At 39.5% G+C, this 13,489-nt stretch overlaps 1 protein-coding gene across 6 annotated transcripts in view; it reads right to left on the bottom strand.

The window, feature by feature from the left end:
- Positions 1-937: 937 nt before the first annotated feature.
- Positions 938-13,489, bottom strand: part of KAZN (kazrin, periplakin interacting protein) — a 198,865-nt gene continuing 186,313 nt past the window's right edge. For 2 of the 6 annotated variants that reach the window (XM_086921865.1, XM_086921868.1), the window contains one exon: positions 938-3,748. In XM_086921865.1, coding sequence (XP_086777991.1) covers positions 3,581-3,748 — 168 coding nt within the window. In that variant the 3' untranslated portion in view covers positions 938-3,580. The remainder of the gene's footprint in view (positions 3,749-13,489) is intronic. The other 4 variants (XR_015295891.1, XM_086921870.1, XM_086921866.1 and 1 more) reach the window with 4 other exon arrangements.

Genomic DNA, 13,489 nt, shown 5'->3' with positions numbered 1-13,489 from the left:
TCTGAGAAAAAACGTGATTTGTTTTAGCTAAATTTGAGGTTTGCAGGGGATTCTGGGTAGGAAAACATTGGGGGATCTACGCAAGCCATATCTCACTAGACTCCCCCGGGTGTCTTATTTTCAGAAATGTGTTGGTTTGGTAGGTTTCCCTAGATGGGTGCCGAGCCCGTGGCCAACAACCAAGGCGACCCCCCCTTGTAAAACCAGGTCCCCAGCCGTCTGATGCACCGAAGGGGTTAATGAAAGATGGTTTGAAGTTCTACTATCAGTGTAAGGTCTCATGAGATTGGCCATCCCCTGAAATATATCTCTCAAATATTGCTCAGTAGGTGGTGGAATGGCTGCAGTACAATTGGTTTTCTGATTCCTTTGGCACATTGTCTAAGTCCTTGGTGCCAGGTGGTCTAGAAATTTACCTCTGTGTTTCAAGAAAAATCTACAGGATGTATTGAAAGATACATAGCCTATATTTGTATTGCCTGACTGTTCCTCCTTAATGCTTTGAACCTTTTCTACTTTATCCACAAATCCTTGTTCCCCGAAGTTATTTCTTACTTTAATATTCATGTTTTAAGATGCAGACACCCAAAGTCTTTCGATCTTCAAAATCTAGTGCAGTTTTTATCTACAGTGTCATGAATTATCAGAGAAGGTATCTGTTCATCTGGGCTTGAACCAAAAATCACAAAAGCTCTGCTTTCGATTCAATACCTCAATCCAGTTAAGCAACTTTTAATACACTCTTCTCCATCAGGGAGAAGACAACCACAACAAAGTGAATATGCTAGTATTATGTTACATGCACATCTGCATTTCAATATATGATCACTATCACTCTTTACATGAAGTAGGCATTAGGATAATCTGAGCTTTGAACAAGTGAAAGAGTTATGAAAGTGAAAGAAAAAAATAAGAGATAGAAATACAAACAACAGCATTATATTTTAAAATAAGCTTTATTTAGATGTTTTATCTTTTTTTATTTGCAGTCATGCTTCCAAGAATCTGTCCCATTCTTGTGGGAAATGTTAAAACTAAGGTTACCAATAATATGCTATTTACTGTAGTTCTCTTAAATAAATCTCCATCTTAGTAGGTTTTAAAATTATTTCCTAATTTACAAAACTGAAATGTAAAGGAAAGAACTACTAAATGTCAACGAGTTAAAAAAATAAGACAACATAATTGAAAAAAATACTTGCCTGAAGGAAACAATATCAGACCCATATATATTTCCTAGTGTCAGACAGATCCCTTTGCAAAGCAGTTAAGATATTAAGTAACTTTCTGCAATTACCCACAACAAGTTCCTAGTTTTAGGGTCACCACCGTTTTAGTTTTGCAATTAAAGACAACATATCCCTTTCAAACAGGATGCACTTAATACAGAAATATACATCACCATTGCCAAAGTTTTTCATTCAATGTTCAAATCTTAAGAAATTAGGTCAAGGCAATAAGTACATCAAATGTAAATTTAAGCACCACAGTTGTTCATACAGATAAGCAAAAGGATCAATGACAGTAAAACAGGTTAAACAGTTTTTATTTTAAATAAAAAGTGGATCTAAAAGCAGCCATATTTATTAACTTTAATTTCTGATACACATTTATTCAAAAGGAAGATCAAGGGGTAAATGTCAAAAACAAGAAACAAATTAATGCTGCTGCCAGTTTTGCCTACCAAGGGCTTCAATCCATAATAGACTGCTGCACTGTAGGATAAATGTTAAGGCAGAAATTAAGCGACTGGATCCCACTTGACAGTATATACCATAGGAGCTCTTACGTAACAATAGGTACAGAACAGATTTTGCGGTTGTGGCATGAAATGTTATACATCGGGCTACTATTACAATTTGCTGGAATGTCTACCTGATTAGAGACATACAATAATGCTCACAATTTAATGCATTTATTAAAGGGGATATAAAACTTTTTAAAAATATATATTTAACCTTACTAATAATGGTTTAACTTATGCCAGATTTTCCAATCAGGAATTCGTCCTGTATATCCCAATGTAACTTATTCTGTGAACTATTTTTAACACCATCGCTGCTTGACATATTTTTCTTCTGTGCTGAGGACCAATATAAATGGGTGTGGTCATGACGAGCTCAGCTCGTCTTGAGCACACGAGCACCGTGCCTCATGACGAGCTCAGCTCGTCATGAGCACGGAAGGGGTTAAACTCTATTAAATGAACTTCCACCAGGGGAGGACAAGGGAATGCACTCTTCCGATCCATTCCAGCAACAACAAAGCAAACAATCTTTTTGATGTAAAGTAAAAGAAAAAAATAAATGTAATTATTTGATGTCGTAATTTTTATATGCAGACAGCATCTACTACCATTTTGTGATGCAAGTTGCTCCAAAGGTTAAAGACATTTCACAAAATGGAAGAAAACTCAAAAACATTTTTTTAAAATATTAGAATTAAGGATGATGGGGAAAAATGTAGGGAAAATCTGTAGATGTTATAACATTCCCTGCAAATGTTTACTATTTATCAAAGCTTACACTGCTTTAATGATTAAGAACTTTACATGGGATGCCTGAAAATATGCATGAACAAATGAAGAAACACATTAATTTGATAATGTTTAAAAAGAGAACACTACTGAAACATGAATTCTCCGGTTCTGTACCTACTGTCAAACATTACTCAACTGTATTTTTTTTACAATCAGGCGCTTCACAAGCCACATGTTTTTTAAAAATGTGTTAAAATAGTTATGCTTTCGTTAAAAAATAAATAGATTATATGTAGTGTCTGAAATATATTTGTATTTTAGATGTAGCAGCCTTGGCAATTAGTGCTCATACAGTAGATATAAAACAAATGCTTCTGAAAAATGTATTACAGGTAACAGTCATCTCAACATGTCAAATGGCTCTGTCAAAGTGTTGCAGCATTCCTATGTCAAGCAGCAGAAATTAATTCCACTCACCCTTAACATACCCCCAATCCCATGGAAAAATAGAACTTCAATAATTATGTCATAATTTAGATAAAATACAATTTTGCATGTGTGCAAATAAATAAGCAACAAAAAAATATTTCAAACTGGCAGTCATAAAAGCCCATGAGGTCAGACCAGAATTTGACCAAGACCATAGGCTAGACTGTCATCTTTCTGAATAGAAGATCACAGTTCACGTGCACCCTGTGAACAGGAGAATGTCCCTCAAACCAATCTGAAAATATAATAGGTACAGAATGTAGTTGCAACGCATCATGGGCTCTAGAAAAACAATGTACAGACAAGAGACAATCCAAGCACCAAGTGCACAATATGTGTTATTTACAAATACACAGCAGTCCTTCAAGTTTCAAGTTTCATAAAAGAATAAAAAAATAATAAAAGAAAAACTCAGAATGACAATATTACAACACAACTGCATTGCTCCAAGGACAACAATTAACATATTCACACACATTTTGTTTCTGTATATGTACATGACTTACAGAGATGCCGGCGCAAGAATGGGGATCATTTATTTCTTTAGTTACAGACATTCACACATACATACACACTCAAACACACACTGGCAGCTGAGACACAGCTATCAGGTCACCAATCTGCATCTTCCTCTATGTAGTAATCAGGCGTAGTACCATCAAAAAGGCCTGGATCTAATGATTTCCGCTGCTTCCCCCTGGCAAAGACCCTTGAAATTGAGCCAAACCCCATCTTTTCCTTCTTCTTTTTCCTTTTTTGGTCTTCCAGATCCTCTAGAGACTAAAGGGAAGAAAATGGAGAACATTACACTCCGGTTTCATACAGATGTCTCACCCATAATATGTTCAATAATTTAGAATAGTATCACGTATGGACTACTGATATATTCTCAAATTTGTAAGGACAATTTCATTATTTTGGTCTTCTTGAGACTTCATTTTTAGCCTCTGATAATTTTAAGCCTGTTCGGACATCACAGTGTTCAAAGCAGAGAGTTCCAAGCATCTTCAGCAGGACAGTGCAACTGAAATTTAATTAGCAGAATGTCTCTTTCCATTTCATCCCATGGGTACTTTCCCCGGCAGCCAGGGCTTATTATCTGTTAAAAAACCACCACTTAACTACCAATTTTGTTTAAGACAAGAAAGAAGGACCCTAAACTTTTTCCTGGAACACAAAACACATGGCAACTGTAATACCAAAAATGTTTTCAACGTTTTAGGTTTCTTGTGGTTTTTATGCACATCACCTCCAGGTTGGGGGAGATTCACATTCGTGCTCATTCGACGGCACTACAGTAAAATGGTAAGTGGCAGGGAGGGAGTAGTTAGTGTGAAAATATAGCCCAAATGTAAAAGAAAATAATTCAATGATTATTGCAAGAACTATGGCAAAAGCTCAATGAGAAAGCAAACATTTGGAAACGGGAAAAGAGGATTACCACCGTTACAAAAATAGAGAAACATGAAAAAACGCTAATAATTTAATTCACACCAATGTTTTTACCCAATGCATTGACCGAAACCAATTAAAATGGTATTACATGTAACCTCTAATTGTATAAACTCCTTGATGATTTGCAGCAAGAACAAATGTTATAGTAGAAGCTACTTCATTGCACAGCAGTTTTTTTCGGGCAATTAGAGCTAACATCACACGTTTAAAATAAACAGGCATTAAAAAGCGCAATGCTTAAGTTCCAGAAGAAACATTGTCTGAATTTGTAATTTTAGTTGCTTTGTTCAACATTGGCATAAGGCCGCACCCAATGCCAAACACCTTTATGGAAAGGCCAGACTACTATGGAAATTAATTACATTTAGGATCAAGTCTGCACCATAAAAATCATAATGGCAGTCCTCTTGAAGTTCCAACAACACTTTCTAGTTCATTGTTTAGACAGCACTTGGAACAACAGGTTAGATTGTGACTGCCCTATGCAAAAGATAAATTCATGTCAAGAAAGGCTAAAAAGAATTATCCCATTGAATGCAGAAGACATGAAGACAGTTTCAACAAAAAACAGATCTACCCTTCAAAGGCATAAAAAGAGGCAGCTAATTTATGGTGAAATTCCTAATATGGCCACTCATGGTTTCATACTAGACTGCACAGGTGTGTAATGGAAAAACATGCTACAATCTTCATTTTTTACTGCTGGATTGATTATACAGATTTGGATAGGGCATCTGCTGCAGTTGTTATAAGTCGTCTTTTCCTTTTAGCGAAGAAGTTTATGATTTGCAGAGTTTTTTTATTGTGAATGAGGGGTTTGCTGTTTTAGGTGGCCAAGACTTCAGAGATTTCTGACTGGTGAGGTGGAATAGACGTCAGAAGACACACTTTGGCCATATGTGTGAGGCCTTGGGCTACTGCTAGTGGCATACATTCTTCCCGAAGGTCCAGTGGCATAGTGGAACTTGAGGGGGGCCCCCTGTCCCAATGCTCTGCACCCATTCAAAAGCCCTCATGCCAGGGCCTCACTCACAGTGCATGGAGGGCACCTCCTGGACCTTAGCCGCCCCCCCTCCCCCCACACTGCAGGGGCTGCAGGCTTTATTGTTACGCCACTGCCAAGGTTACTAAGACACCTGTAGGAAAAGGGTTACTATACTCTCAGGGGGTTCAAAGTAACATTTTCCTTTATTTAGGAGCTAAGAAATTGGCAAAATACAGCAGTTCTAGATTCAGTCATTATGCAAACATTTGCCTAGTTTCGCTCATATGTCAACTTTAAGGGTTTCAACCAGTACTGTTTCAGCATGGTTGGAACATGCTGATATGTTTTTCTAAAGAGAGTTTGGATGTTTATCAATTATGGTAAACAACCTTTAACATACAGTTAAGTACATGTTATGGGTTTTAACATTATATGTTATGCTATTTAAAAAACAAAAACAAAAGGGGTAAAGGTGCGGGTAGTGGGTGATTTTATGGTTAAGGGATGAGTAGATATAAGGGTAGGTACAGATAATTTTTGGGGTTAAGGAGAGGACAGAAGTCAAGAGAGTTAAGGGTAATTTTAGGATGTGGGTTGGGTACAGATAAATGGAGGTATAGAGGATTTTAGGGTTTAGGAGTGTGTAGAAGTAAAGGAAGGTAAGGGTAAGTTTAGGGTTAAGGGAGGGTAGAGGTAAAAAGAGGTAAGGGTAAATTTAGGGCTCAGGTTTGGTTAGAAGTAAAGGGTGGAATGGGTAATTTTAGGGTTTATGGGTGGGCGGGTAAAGGGAAGTAAAGGTGAATTTCGGCTAAAAGGAGGGTAGAGGTAAAGGGATGTTAAGAGTAAAAAGGGGGAGGTTTGGGAGGGTTTCCCATAAAAATAATTTTAAAAAAATCAAATATAAACATATGTATACATACATATATATATATAAAAAAGCAAAGGTTAAAGCATGTTACAGTTAAAAGAAAATGCCAAAATCACTAACATGCACCAGATATAGTTATCTCAACTAACTATAACTGGTGCCCTAAGGTAACTATTACTCACGCCCCCACTATGCACAGTATTTTGCACAGCATTTTCATTAATAATGTAATTCCAGATGTTGCAGTGGTGTTATCAATCATGTCACAGAACAGGTCTGAGCGATCTATGTGAGGTAATTAACAGTGAATGGTGAGGCAACTTCTCATTTCACATTCCTACTTTTTTTCTATTGAGGCGGGGTGAATACGCCCCCCTCCCAAACCTTTTTAAGGCCCCGATGTACCTCACCACCTGGGGATGATCAATTTTTAAAGGGGAGAGGGCATGTGCCCCCTTCCTGAGGCATCTAAAAGCCCTGGGCCAAATTTGTTTTTATGTGGAGAGGGACAAGGTAGGCCTAGGTAAATATAGTAATAAAACATTACTTTATGTTGAAGAAAGCCCTAGAAATTCACTGAAAAAAAGCTAAGATTAAAGGATGTTATAGTTAAGTGAAAATTTCATTTAAAATGTTAGATTTTAAACTTAAAAAACACTGAAATTCATCAGTTATAGTTAACTGAAGGAAATATAACTTGCGCCCTGGCCATGCACTGCCTGTTGCCTCACATGTTATATCAGTCATGACATGTTCTATGACGTCATCCATAACAGCGTTACGTCTGAAATCACATATTTCATGACAATACTGTGCATGGTCTCTGAAACCAGGGAAATGGTTAGCTCTTTAAGATGAACTGTAGAATTTGGTTTCAATTGCTGCCTTGGTTCTTGTCCCTCGTACAACGTTACGTATAGAGCTCCATGCAACAGGGATGTCATCTGCCAACATTTCCTGGAGTTATGCAGGGAGGAGACTGACAATTCTGCATTGTTTTTCACCCATTAGGAGCGTAGCTCTGTTTGACTCTCTCATATCACAGCCATCAGCTATATGGGAAAGGAGAAGAGTTTGGTTCCACAAAAGCAATATCAAGATTCATATCCTATGAGGTCAGGATCCCTGTAACGATGCTTGGACTACTTTAATGTATTTAGCTACAGTGCATTTTTTCAGACATCTTCAATAATAGAATTCCCCCCCCTGCCTGAAACAGGCGAGTGCACACTAATTAGATTACAGGCCCTGGTGTTCAGTGCCCACCATCTCCTTTAACGCGTCCACTATATCTTTGAGAAAAGGTATGGAAGAAGGGGGCAAATGCCTTTGGAGCTCTTTATTCTCTGAAGAGAGAACTGGCCATGGTAAACTATTTGACTCAAAGCTGTATTTATAAAACTATGATGTGTAAGTTGCACTCAGATCTCAGAATTAAGGACAAATGTACAAAGTCATTTTGCAAATGCAAACCTTACCATTCGCATAATCACAGGGAGTATGATCGAAAATTTATTTTTTATCTGTATGAAATTCATTTGGTTAATCGGAAAAACCTTTCGGACTGGCAAAACGGGTTTTGCAACTGGTGTGGAAAAGCATTTAAGAAGGAGTCTGAAAGGGGCATTCCCCCCAACTGTGATTCAGTATGGCATATAATAATGGTTTGTCATTGATCTATTATCAACACCCTAAAGGAAGTAGCAAATGATATGCAAAGTGGAAGGTGTTCTTTTTTCCGTGCGGTGTCCCGAATGGGGCGGCGGGGGATGATTCAAGCAGGCAATTTTATTTGAGCATCCTTGGTTATTTTAAGGATCACGGGCCAATTTTTTCAAAAAACAAAAACATAAATAAACAAAAAAAAAGTTTCTTATTTGGGAAAGCAAACACATGGTGGCCTGCTGTTTCTTGCGGCCCACCATCCTTGTTTTATGTAATTAGTCACAAAGGTCATAACCAGCAACCTGTCCAATATTATTCATTAGGCATGTCACAGAGCCACTCCCTCCAGCTGGACATTTTGCGATGTGACCTATCAGTACATAGATTGCATTGCAAAATCAGAGCACAGTCACTCGACCACATTTTGCAACCTGTTTCTTAGTACATCTGGCCCTTGGTTCCAAATTACCTGCGATGGCACTGTAGGGAATTAGTGTACAAATGCTTTATCGATCAACTGTATGAAAAATACTTCTGTTGATCGACAAATATAAGCATATCAATGTACATTTGTGAGGCATATCATAAACGATCAATAGTCATTTTCTAATGGAAGGCATCATTGACCTAGATACATTGTGTGAAACGTTTGAAAATTATACTATAATTGTAATGGGTTATTATAATCATAAATTGAACCCCTCGAGATATGACCGATGGTTTAAAGACCTCTTGAGCTCAAATATTATACCCCCGGCGATGTTTCCAAATTGTACTATTTCTAAACATGACGTGAAGTTGGGCACATTTTTGGGGCTAAAAGGATTGTTTTGCCTAAACGGCAGATGGGAAACAGATAGCCCTGCAAAGCAGACCTTCAATATAGGTTCCCAACTTTGCCCGATTGATTATGTATTTATTCATGTTTGGAATTTTGACCTCATCAAGGGGTTTCAGATAACTCCTTGTGATGGTAGTGATCACAATATTCTGCATTTCGCATTAGCAAGGGGAGCTCAAAGTTCTAGAGAATTGGTTCTCCCTCAACAAGTAGATGTTGTAACTTCCCCCTACCTTTCCTTACCCTTTCTTCCTTTCTTTCCCTTGGTTTGCCCCACCTAACCCCGTTCCCTCCTTTCCCCCCCTCTCACTATCCTATGGTTTGGTCCAGCTGGAAGGCGATTGTAGAACGTTCGCCCAACGTTCATTATCACGTACATGGCACTTGAGAGGAGCTGGGAAACTGACGGAGAATAAACTTTCTTTCTTCTCAACCTGGTGTGGACCTACGTTCTTACAAATTTGGCGACGAGGGTTCCAGAAGAGAAGATATTGCTGTGCAGGGGACGGCGTCAGTTTCCCCCCCTGTTTTCTTATCATCTCCTCATCGTTGCCTTACCTCTTGGTAATTGGAGTCTGTGCTTGGACTTTCAACCGGAGGTTCTGCTTTTGCCTCCCCTCACTCCGAACACTGCTTCTTCTATAAGCTGCCTGTGATCTCGTTTTGAGAAGCCCAGTGCACCATTTACCACCAACGGTGTGCTCCATTTCCCCCCTGGGGAGCTTTCGGATTTCTCCAGATCGGGCGGTAAGTTCCTTCTCCGTTTCTTCAAGAGTTTTCAAGCACAGTTTTGTGGCTTTCAGTGCCGGTGTGAAGTGAAATTGTTCCCGCCTTCGCTGATCAGTTTCCTGTCACGTGTGGTGTAGTGGCAATCCAGGAGCATGCGTGTTGGCCGGGTTGACAAGTGTTGCTGAAGTGAGCAGTGCCCCGTTGTATGAAGAGACCTGCGTGGGAGAGAGGTGTCTCGACCGCTGGTAGCACCTTCCTATCTGGCGGATACCGAACCATTCGTTAAGCTTCAATAGAGTGGTGTTTCTTGGAGCGCTTGCCTGTGAACACTCCTTTGGGAAAGTGGAGTCTCTACCAACGGAGGGAGCAGCTTCATCGTGGGGCGGTAATTTTCTTGACATTTTGCCGGTATTTCCTCTGACATCTCATCTAGGCGCCGCCCAACCAAGCCTTATGAGTCTCTTTGAGGATAATGGAGTCTCTACCCTAATGAGCGGTTACTCTGAGGGGCGGTGACTTTTCTGACATTTCGCCTCAGTCAGCTTCCATAGTGGAATTAGCGCTTCCTAGCGCTGGTGCGAACTGCAAAACGGGGCATATGTTTTCACTCCATTGAGAGGCGGCGATTTTTCTGTCATTTAACCTCAGTCCTGAAGGGGATTAGTTTTTCTTAGCTCTGCTGTGATACTGCATATTTGTATAAGTATTTCGCCACAGTTACACAGGGTGTGTGTTTCTCGCTATTTTCTATTCTTTTCTGCCGCCTGCTTTCTTACTGTCTCTGTACTGGTTATCCTTCCCACTCTGTACTGTCTCTTTAAGGACTTTCCTGTTCCCCTATTCTCTCTATTCTTTTCTCTCCATTTTTTTTTCCCCTCTATGCTTGGCACCATATTTCTCACCTCTATCCTTACGGTTCCTGTTTTCATCTCTGCACATTTTATTGTGTGCATCTCTACTCTGATTCATAATGTCGGTGGCAAATATGAGCCAACCACCACCGTTCTTAAACGATGAAGGGGAACCAGAAATCCCATGGGACAGATGGGTAAAAATGTTGCACTCCTACCTAATTGCTATTGGGGGGGAAAAGTTTTCTTCAGTTAGAAAACAACATATTCTACTTCACAACATAGGAACACAAGCTAGGAAAGTGTATGAGGATTTAGCAGATGGGGAGGAGGAAGGAGGTGAGGGTGATGAGGATGTGTTTACCATTACATTAAGGAAATTGAGTTTACATTTCAAAGATAAGATAAATGTAGTGTTAGAAAGACACAAGTTTTTTAAGAGAGCTCAAGGAAAAAATGAGAAAGTACAACATACATTGCAGCTTTAAGAGGTCTCGCAGCTACTTGTGATTTTGGGGTAATTACGGATTCTCTAATAAGAGACCAATTGGTACGCTGTACCAATGATCATAAAGTGCAAGAGAGACTGCTTACGCAAAACCCTGATTTAGATGAAGCTATAGCAATAGCTAAAAGCATAGAACACACAGCTTTCTGTGTTAAAGAAATGAGAACCAGCAAAGAAGTTTCTCAAGAAGAGAATAAGGTGAATGAGATTAAAGATGAGGTGAATGTATTGAAGGTCACTAAGGGCAATGTGGCAAGCAAACCCAAAATGCAGAAAACAGTGTATAAATGTTTTCGTTGTGGTAATGCTAATCATCTGGCAAATTTTCCCAAGTGTCCAGCAAAAAGTGTCACATGTAGGTTATGTAATAAGGTGGGTCATTTTTCCAAATGTTGCAACACAAAAGACACCAAGAATGATGTGCATGTAGTATACGATGAACAAGAAGCGGAGGGTAGTGAAAATAAGTTTACTTTTCAAATAAAAGACCAAGAAGGAGTAGAGGAGGAAATGAATTACCCTGTTTGTGAGATTATGCTGGATGGGAAAAGTATCTATGCCTATGCCGATTCTTGTTCACCATATACACTAATTGATGAAGAGTCTTTTTGTAAGTTATTCCAACAAGATGAATACGTATATGAGAAACCAGATGTATGCCCAGGGGGGTACAATAAGGATCGCATTCCTCTCAAAGGCATGGTGAAGATGCGCATCTCCTTTAAGGACAGACACACTGTTGGGAAAGTGTACATCACTGAAAAAGGGAGCACATTGTTGGGGTGGAGACACCAAAAGGACTTAGGAATTACGCTAGATCCCAACAATAAAGATCAAGTTCTGTTAGTGGACAGATCCTCAATGGGAGGTAATATTTGTGAAGAGTTTCCTGAGGTCTTTTCAGATCAGATAGGGGTTTTGAACAACTATGAACACAGAATAAAGCTAAAAAAAGAGGCCAATCCTATTGCTCATAAGACCAGATCTGTTCCGCTACTATTGAGAGAACCACTTGAAAAAGAATTGGAGAAGTTGGTGAAACAAGGAATCATTCAAACCATTGAATACTCAGAATGGGTCGCCCCCATAGTCATTACTTCTAAAAAAAATACTGCAGACATCCGCATGTGTGTGGACCTTAGAAGTTTGAATGCTAGCATAGTGGTGGATAGGTTCCCTCTCCCCAATATAAATGAAATGTTGTCGGTTATCAAGGGTGCCAAATGTTTTAGTGTTTTGGACCTTACGTCAGCTTACTACCAGGTGCCGCTACACCCTGAGTCTCAATCCCTTACGGCCTTCACCACACCTTTTGGCACATTTAAATTTCTGAGGATGCCATTTGGTTTGGCCTCAGCGGCATCTGCATTCCAAAGGATTATGCAGCACTTATTGGCGGACGTTGATAAAACCCTGTGCTTCCAGGATGACATCCTCATCTACGGGTCCGATGAGGAAGAACATGATTTCAATCTCAGAAAGACTTGCAACAAACTTAAAGCAGCTGGCCTTACCATAAAAAAAAACAAATGCAAGTTTGGTGTAGCATCTGTGGATTTCCTAGGGCACACACTCTCATGTGAAGGCATCAAACCCAAACTAGACCTCATAGAATCAGTGGTGAAAGCTCCTACTCCCACTAACAAGGAAGAAATTAAATCATTCCTAGGTTTGGCCGAGTACATGTCAAAGTTTGTCAAGAACTTTGCGGATGTGGTCCAACCCATTAGAGATCTATTAAAAAAGGATGTTAGATTCACGTGGCTACCTGAACATGAGCAAGCATTTGCCAACATCAAGAGAGCTATAACCACAGCGCCTTGCATTGGCAATTTTGACAGTACCAAGGATACCTTCCTTACCACAGACGCTAGCAAAAGAGGTTTAGGAGCTTCACTGTCTCAACTACACAATGGCAAAGAGAGAATCGTAGCATATGCTTCCAGAACCTTGAGGGAAGCAGAGTTGAATTATTCAACGGTTGAAAGAGAAGCCTTGTCTTGTTTTTGGGCCACAAATCACTTTAAGTACTTCTTATGGGGTATACCATTCAAGCTCAAAACTGACCATAAACCTCTAGTTTCTTTGTTTACCTCCAAAGACATGGGTAAATCCACACCCAGGATTGGGAAATGGTTGGTGTCCTTACAAAATTACAACTACACTATGGAGTACGTACCAGGCAATAAAAATCTAGTGGCAGATTGTCTCTCACGCCTTCCCATAGACACTTCTTATCAGGATACCAAAGAAGACTTTGAAGTCCTCATGGTATCGGTCCCAGCTGTATTGGAAGATGAATGGAACTCTTCTTACAATGGAGATGAAGTGCTAAAATCAGTGAGGGACAAAATTCTGAATGGATGGCCGGATAAATGTGGTGAACTCACAAGTGATTTGCAACCTTACTGGAACGTGAGAAATGAACTGTCCATTGTAAGGTCCAACATATACAAGAATGACAAGGTCATACCACCAGAATCTCTGAAGAAACAGATTTGTGATCTAGCTCATGAAGGTCATTTAGGAAGAAGTCTAACCAAGAGCAAACTACGTGCTGTATACTGGTTCCCCGGAATGGACTCTTACATAGAGGAACTAGTCAAAGGATGTCACGCC

This window comes from Lissotriton vulgaris, chromosome 5 (genome assembly GCF_964263255.1).
Source record: "Lissotriton vulgaris chromosome 5, aLisVul1.2, whole genome shotgun sequence".
NCBI classification, from domain to species: domain Eukaryota; kingdom Metazoa; phylum Chordata; class Amphibia; order Caudata; family Salamandridae; genus Lissotriton; species Lissotriton vulgaris.
The sequence above is the reverse complement of the archived record's forward strand: the minus strand, read 5'-3'. Positions and strand labels throughout refer to the sequence as shown.